Genomic DNA, 7,984 nt, shown 5'->3' with positions numbered 1-7,984 from the left:
ATAAAATAGATTTTTGAAAATTTGACATTTTAGCATGTTTTGGCCATTTTCTCTGAAACACAATTTGCGACGAGTGACTGGTTTGGCTTGTCTTTGCCACATATGTAGATTTGTATGCATTAGTTAGTACATGCAGTGTTTAATGATTGAACAGAATCTTCCAATGCCTTTCTTGCTTTTTTGTCCTTGGGTAACACACTTTTCTAATTACTTTGTTCTTCAGGTGAGACGTTAATAAGCCGTTGGTCCTGTTTTCATTTTTTTATAAACCATATTTATAGAGGGTGACACTTCCAGCATATCCTAGAAGGTCAGCCCTCATAAATAAATAGTAATAATAAGAATATGAGACGTTAATAAGCCGTTGGTCCTGTTTGCATTTTTTTTATAAACCATATTTATAGAGGGTGACACTTCCAGCATATCCTAGTAGGTCAGCCCTCATAAATAAATAGTAATAATAAGAATAATGTCATCTTATTAGGTGCACTTATCCATCTCTTGGTACAGCTGCTCGCAGCGCCGTTTTCCACCTGCAGAGTGTACATGTAGCCTTTTTTCTGCCTTATTATTTTGAATTAATTAATTTTATTTAAATTATTTATTTATTTTTATGTATATTTATTTATGACAGACCTGACATAGATGGGAAAGATAGGCAAAATAAGATGCAAATATTCTTAACGTGATGCTAATAGATCAACAAAGCCTCTTTTAAGGCTTGGGAAGTGGAGTTGTTTTTAGTCAAGAGGTAATACTCTTATATTCTATTCAAATATTGTACTTAAATTCAGTTCTGTGCACAAATGCTATTATGCAGTGTAGTTGAATAGCTCAGTGGTTAAGGTGCTTGCCTTCTAATCTCAGGGTCCTGGATTCAATTCCTTTTGACAGCAGGAGTAGATTTTAATACATTCTAAAGCAAAGGAAACAAAGATGTTAATATGAAAATTATCATTTGTATTTGGTATCACCTCCACTGCATAGTACAATATTTGAGTAGAGAATACAAGAGTAGCCAGTGTACCACGGCCTCGCTTGGTCTACTGTCCAAATTTTCTTGTAGATTTCAATACATTCTAAAGCAAAACAAAGAATAATATTAATAATAAGGTTAATAATGCAAACTATCATTTGTATTTGGTATCAACCCCACTGCATAGCACATGTGCACAGAACTGAACTTTAAGTACAGAATTTGAATAGAATACAAGAGTAGCCTCAGTACTATGCCCTCGCTTGGTCAACTATTGAAACTTTCATGTAGATTTCAATACATTCTATTACTATTAGCAAAGGAAACAATGGTGTTAATATGCAAACTGTTACTTGTATTTGTTATTAAAAAGTTAGTAGACTTTCATAAATGGCTGATTCACAAATCTAAAAGGGCAGCAAGTGAACAAATAATCCAGAGTAATTTTGTAAGATAAACTTACACTTAATAGTAATGTACAAGACAGGGGATAGAAGTAGCATTTTTATACAAGTGATATCTGTTCGCAGATGATATGAAATTTGCATATCCTTTATAATGATAACCATAGTAACTTACACTGTAGCAGAGGGAAAGATACTATTGATTTTGATAGCTTGATTTGAGTAAGGTAGGCTGGAGATGGATATAGTGATGGTATAGTATGCTTCTATTATTATTCTAATGTATTATATTACTGGTTTTTTAAATATGAACTTGAACAAGTGGCAAAAAAGTAAACTACATTTACATATCAAATTAAAAAAGTAATACAATCATTTTTTAAGAAAGAAAATAAAGTTCTAAATATGAATAATATATTTGCCTCCCCAAACCTCAGTACCATACTTAAAATAGGTAACTTTATAAATGAATTATAGAGTGTAATTACCTACAAGAATTAATCAGCATTTGTTGAATAACATTTTACCCATCTAGCCATTTATTCTCCCGGGTAGAAAGAGGCAGTCATAGGCAAAGTGCTTCGCCCAAATACACAATAAAAATGCCAGCCTGAAAATTCAAGCGTTCAACAGTTAAGAGCCTGATTGCATCTACTATAAATAAAATACAAAATTATAATAGTGATAAATGTTAGTAATGGCAGTAGTATATCACAATCTAGAAGTATTATCAAAAAACATTCATCTTAGGTTTGCCATCTGTGTTCGCCTGTCTAAAGAATGGCAAACGTTTACCAGGATACACTAAGAGCATTGTCAGTGATCTAGTTAATGCGTATTCAAACTGCATGTTGAGAAGGTCCACTCATTTAGTGTTGTGAGTGTTCCCTGGCGAACTTTCCCCTGAATATCACTATCAGTCTAAATAATGTATTATTCGTTTCAAAATTGACAGATTGTTCTACATGCCAGAATATTTTCATTACTGCAGATGACTATATTGTCTATAAGAAAATTCTTTTAGATGTTTAGATTCATTATTTCCATGGCAACTGAATCTTACACTCATGGTTTAATTAAGCTTTATTAATGTCGTCTTCTTATACCCTATTCAGACTAGACTTTGCATTGCGACCGGTTGCAATGTAATCGGTGGTAAACAGTTGTAATCCAAATTGTTCGCAAACTTCGACAGCATTCAGACACCTTTTTTCTTTGATACTTTACATCACTATCAAATATATATTCAGGTAGAAAAAATTCCAAATCCAAAAATAGCAACAACATAACAAAAGTGTGGGACCTAGAAAACTATACAACTCCATGTGTGAACACAAACTTTAATGCACAAAACACAAGGGTAAGTAATATAACAAACAAATATAAACTGTATGGACATTTGAAAAATATAATAATACTTTGTCTTATACAGTCCTATGCTGCCTTTGGTGTATCAATTCTATAAAAACCGTGATGATTTTCCAAATAAATTCTAACCAAATCAAATCAGTTAAAACATAGATTAAATGAGAAAAATTAATGAGCTTATTTACAGTTTACTGTGTTCATTACAATATCAAATGCAGTAAGGTATAATGTTATTGTTATGAAAGTATAATTTTTCATCTTTAGGTAATGGTTACTAATCCAATCTGCTATCTGCTACCTCAGAATAGAATGTGCTGATTACTATTGCATTGTGGGATCTACCCCTGGGAGTTGGTGTGTTCCCCAGATATTTGATCTAAGTGATCAGCTTAATAATGTAATTATGCGCTATAAGACCAACATATTTTTATGTTAGTCTGTAACTTCTGAACGAAATTTTTAATGTGTTAATGTCATATTATTTTGGATGCTTTTTTTAAGAGAGAGAACGTTGAACTTATAGATTTAAACAGATGTGGTAAAAGGAGGGGGGAAATGTGATAAATTTCCCAGAGGTCCCAACAATTTTGATTAACCTATCCAGCAAATTTAGAGACATCAGAAGACATAGACAACCAAAATGACAAATTGATTAAATCGGAAGTAATACATAACCTAGGGTGTAAACAAAAATGTGGGTGGCAAAGATGTGACCGAGGTTTATCAGGACCTCTCATTTCAAGCAAAACAACTTTTCCCCAGTGCCTCATTAAAGGGGATCACGAGAGAGAATTTAGCCAAAAATATAGTAGTATTATTATTATTATTATTATTATTATTATTATGATTGTAAATACACGCATATCATATGCCCTAAATCACTTTTTACAGAATACTATCATCATACTGTACATCATACATTTCTTAATGAGTTTACTTGATCGCTTTTAATGACGTATAAAGTTAGCACGTGTACAGACTTAACTGCTGCACAATTGTACTGCACTTACAGATGTGATTGATACTTCAAAATTTAAATTTTGATTTTAACTAATGGTTAACAGTATCTCTAGTTAAAATATAAATGTACAGTTACTTGTTCAATCGTCATTATTATTGTTATCATTAATAAATAATTTATAATGTAGGAATTTCATCCAACTTAATAATATCATTATTTACCCAATTATTATCATTATGATTATTATTATTATTATTATCATTACTCTCGCCTCTCCGAAGGAGATGTGATAGGTATTGCAATAGCACGTATCTGTGTGTGTGTGTGTGTGTCTGTGCGTGGTGTGTTTATCCTTCCGGGTGCATAACTCAAAAACTACTGGATCGATTTACTTCAAATTTTCACACATTGACCATGTTACATGTATCTCAAATTTGGTGCTGATTGGAAGTAGGATGTAGATTTGAGAATGTTATTAATATATTTTCCGGATCGCGGGCCAGAGTCGGCGGTGAGTCAAATTTTGGCCGGCGGACTGGAAACAGTCCGGCCAGCATGCAAACTCACTCTATTGATGGGCTTACCACACGGCCTATGATGAAGCGATGCGACCATCATGCAATTAAATGTCATTATTTTCTCAGTTATCGATAATGGTGCAAAAGGGTGAGGTTTGTAATCTCAGATTATCTTGTTTATCTGATTATTATTGTTATTATTACTATATTATTATTGTTCTTGTTATTGTTGTTATTATTTCAGATCTTTTCTACTGTGTTTACCTAATTGACAACAACCATGGAAATCCTTACCACAATTGGACATTGTTTGGAAAACCAGATTTTCCGACTTTTGAACAATTTAGAACAATGCGAAATAACCAGGTAAGATTAGCCCAACGAAGCCATAGAATGATTTGATGTATCATAAAATGCAGGATGAGGAGAGCCCACTGATCTCTATTATAAGAGCTGGATGCAATCTTCTCAGAATGCCCTCTGGCGAGAAAAAAAGAATTGGAACGCAGTGATTAGTTGGTTATACGGAAGAATTTAGAGTAATACAAAAAAACAATCTGTATCTCTTGTTTGAGACGCGATGTGGGGACATTGTTCATTACTGAAGCTTTCCTATTATATTTATGCTGCCAAACATTGTAATTTTTATTCTCAGGCCAAAATAAATTCGCAATACTACTATGTCACGTGTCCTTACATAAGGTGTCCAAAATTCTACAACAAATTGAAGATGGTCTTGCGTAATCAACTAAGATTGCGCACGACCATCTTCATAAAATTCCACCTTCCCATACCACACCAGTGTTCCACACCCACATTTAGTACAACATGCCAGATGGTTCTCCCTGGTTTTACCATACATATCGTAACAACGAACAATTTTGTCTGTCCTATCTTTTCCCACTCGCATGTGCAGTGCTTTTTTATGCATTGTCACACACCTCACTCTAGTTCCATTGTTCATCGGCCAATCATTTTACAGAAAAAAGTGAAGCACTGACGTCAAATGCAAGAGCCCAAGTAACGTACCTGTCTAGACATGTTTTTTTTGGCATTTGTTTGAATTATTGTTGAAAATAATGATTACTGCAATACTTTTTTAATAATAATTTAAATTTTACGAAATGATTTTTAAAAATTCTCTAGCCACTCTCCATGTCTGTGCAGTTTACAAAAGCACAAGTGATGTTGCGCTAGTTACAAAGTTTTGCGCTTTGATGACATATTTATGACATTTTGGGCTCCCAACATAGTGTCAGTGACCTCACTAAAACCAGCCAATGAGCAATCCAGCCATTATAATAAAGATCAGCGCTAGAGCCAACGGGTGAGTTCTATTGGAGGCGTCAATTACAAGGGGAGATGCATTTTTTGCTGAATACTATTAAATAGATGTAAACTGTTATTATCAGTAGATGGCAAATATCCTTTTTATGAGATTTTAAATTCTTATGATTGGAATTGTCTAAAGCCTAATGATAAATAGAATGAGCAAACTCTTTATGATATGAAAATATTTTAAAAGAAATGATCCATCATAATGTCAAACAAACTTGCTTTTACTGCAGATATATACGATAAATGGATTCAATATTTCTTCGAGGTAAAAGAATACTTCACTGCAAATCATACAAATTATGGTATTCTCTACCTAATCATATCAAAAAAAAGTTTCCAAACATGACAGTATCACCTTTCAAAAATGATATTTCATCTTAAGCTTTAGTCAATATCAAAAATCCTTTTTTTTAGTTACATTTTTTTTTTGTTAGTTTCTAGTTTAATTTTGTGTTTGTTGATCTGCATTATTAGTTTTGTTGATACTTGTAAAAGGTCGCTTTATATTCTTAGTTTCATTTTTATGTTGATTGTATATATCTGAACAGCTTGAGAACTCAGTAGATTAGTATTGAAAGAGTATGGATGATGAATGGATGAGTTGGTGGATAGGTGGGTGGATAAATTGGTGCGTTGGTTGAAAGTGGGTGTGCAGGCAGACGCACGGACAGACTGATAGAAATATAAATAGATGTACGGAATTTACTGGGTTTGTAAAAAAAGGTGAAGCCTTCTAGGGTATAGATGGGTTTGGTAACTATAATGTGGTGGAGGGTGGGGAAGGGAGAGTGTCACCATGAAATCTACTTCGCTTATATTCCCTGTCTCATAAATTTTGTGCAGTAAATGTGCTCTAGGAAGATAAATAGGAATTCAAATACTCGTTGTATACCAATCAATCTCAGGGCGTTGTTGTTGCTTGGAGTTCAGGTACTGTAGCTAACAAAAAAAAAAGAAAAATAAGTAGAAATGCAAAAACTCCATGAGCATAACTGTACAATATAAACATAAATTCTTTGTTCCACCTCGCTAGCTAGTGTTGTTTGGTCCAGGTTAGGAGGCACCTGATCCCAGAAAATATGAAGCCTTAACTGATGCTGATACAACTGAAGCCGATACATCAGTTTTGGTGCTAGCTTGGTGTATTTTTTGTGTTTTTTGTTTTTTTTCCTTGCTATTTCCATTATTTTTTTGTTGCCCTCTTAACTATTATGTTTATTTGCGCTATATAAATCCATCTATTATTATTATTATTATTATTATTATTATTATTATTAATTATTATTTTATTATTATTATTATTATTATTATTTTGGAAGTCTAGATATTGAGCCTGCATCTTGGTGTTTAAGATGCTTAACTTCAACTCCTATTTACTGATATTTTCATATTTATCATGCCTTTGTTATTATTACATTATGTGCTGTGGTTATAAAGCACCATAGATTCCAACTGATCTCATTCTTGTAAGAAACAGTGGGAGGATAATGGTGTGAAAATATTAATAATTACCATTTATTATGACCCTAAAGCCCATTTGTAGTTGATTTATTAGTATCATTCTAGAGGAAAAAAAATGTGTTTTCATGTTTCTAGACAAGTTGAGTGAACCCAAGAGATCATTTTTTCTTCTGTTTGTGCGTTGACAGATGAAAATGTCAACGACAACTACTCGACTTCACACCTCATAAAAGCATTACGATAATGATAATTCCTGACAGATGTACTGAATTGTCGAAGCGATGGTGTGCGACACAAGTAATACAGGAGATCATGCCGTACATTTGGTGCTGCAGCTTCAAATCCTTTGTCAGCTATAATCAGAGTTTTGTTTTAAGGTTTTCTTTAATCTAAAGCCGAATGCTAGGCTGTATGATATTGGCCATGATTTGATTTGTTGAAGGGAGATAAGGCAGGGCATAGTCGTGGACAATTTCATGGTCATGGATTTTGATTCTAACTAGCCCCTAGCTAACCCAACCAGATGTGTTCTAATGAATCACATTTAAACCCCTTAAACTTTCAGCAATGTTCAGGCTATCAATATTATTTGACAACCACATGTGACATGCCTAAATATGGTCATGATGACATCACATCATGACCATAAATAAGCAGATCATGACTTTATATGATCATACAACAATAGACCGATTCGGTGATGGGCGTCACGTGACCTAACTTCGGTGTTGTTTGGATAAATCAATGGACTGTCCCTTGTTATTACTGTAAAAGATTATTATATAATTGCTGTATTTGTTCTTTTGAACATGATTTAAGTTTACTCTAAGTCGATTGTTGATATTTCGAAATTCACCACACAAACTTTGTGTGACTTGTCCAAGGGAGATTTTTCGACAAATGTTAGGCCTAGGCCCCTGCATATCTACGGCCTGTTAAGGTATGCATGAGAGTTTTC

The 7,984-nt window shown here is 33.4% G+C and overlaps 1 protein-coding gene across 1 annotated transcript in view; it reads left to right on the top strand.

Annotated features, from left to right (window-relative positions):
• Positions 1-7,984, top strand: part of LOC117121379 (alpha-L-iduronidase-like) — a gene marked incomplete in the record, with an annotated part of 80,125 nt that overhangs the window by 40,827 nt on the left and 31,314 nt on the right. Inside the window, 1 exon segment of the mRNA XM_033266564.1 lies at positions 4,472-4,593. Within this exon segment, the coding sequence (XP_033122455.1) occupies positions 4,472-4,593 (122 nt within the window).

The sequence above is a fragment of the Anneissia japonica genome, unplaced genomic scaffold, assembly GCF_011630105.1.
Source record: "Anneissia japonica isolate Jap-2015-1 unplaced genomic scaffold, ASM1163010v1 scaffold21_len1647178_cov195, whole genome shotgun sequence".
Classification (NCBI taxonomy): Eukaryota; Metazoa; Echinodermata; class Crinoidea; order Comatulida; family Comatulidae; genus Anneissia; species Anneissia japonica.
Note: the sequence above shows the minus strand (reverse complement) of the source record. Positions and strands in the feature narration are given on the sequence as shown.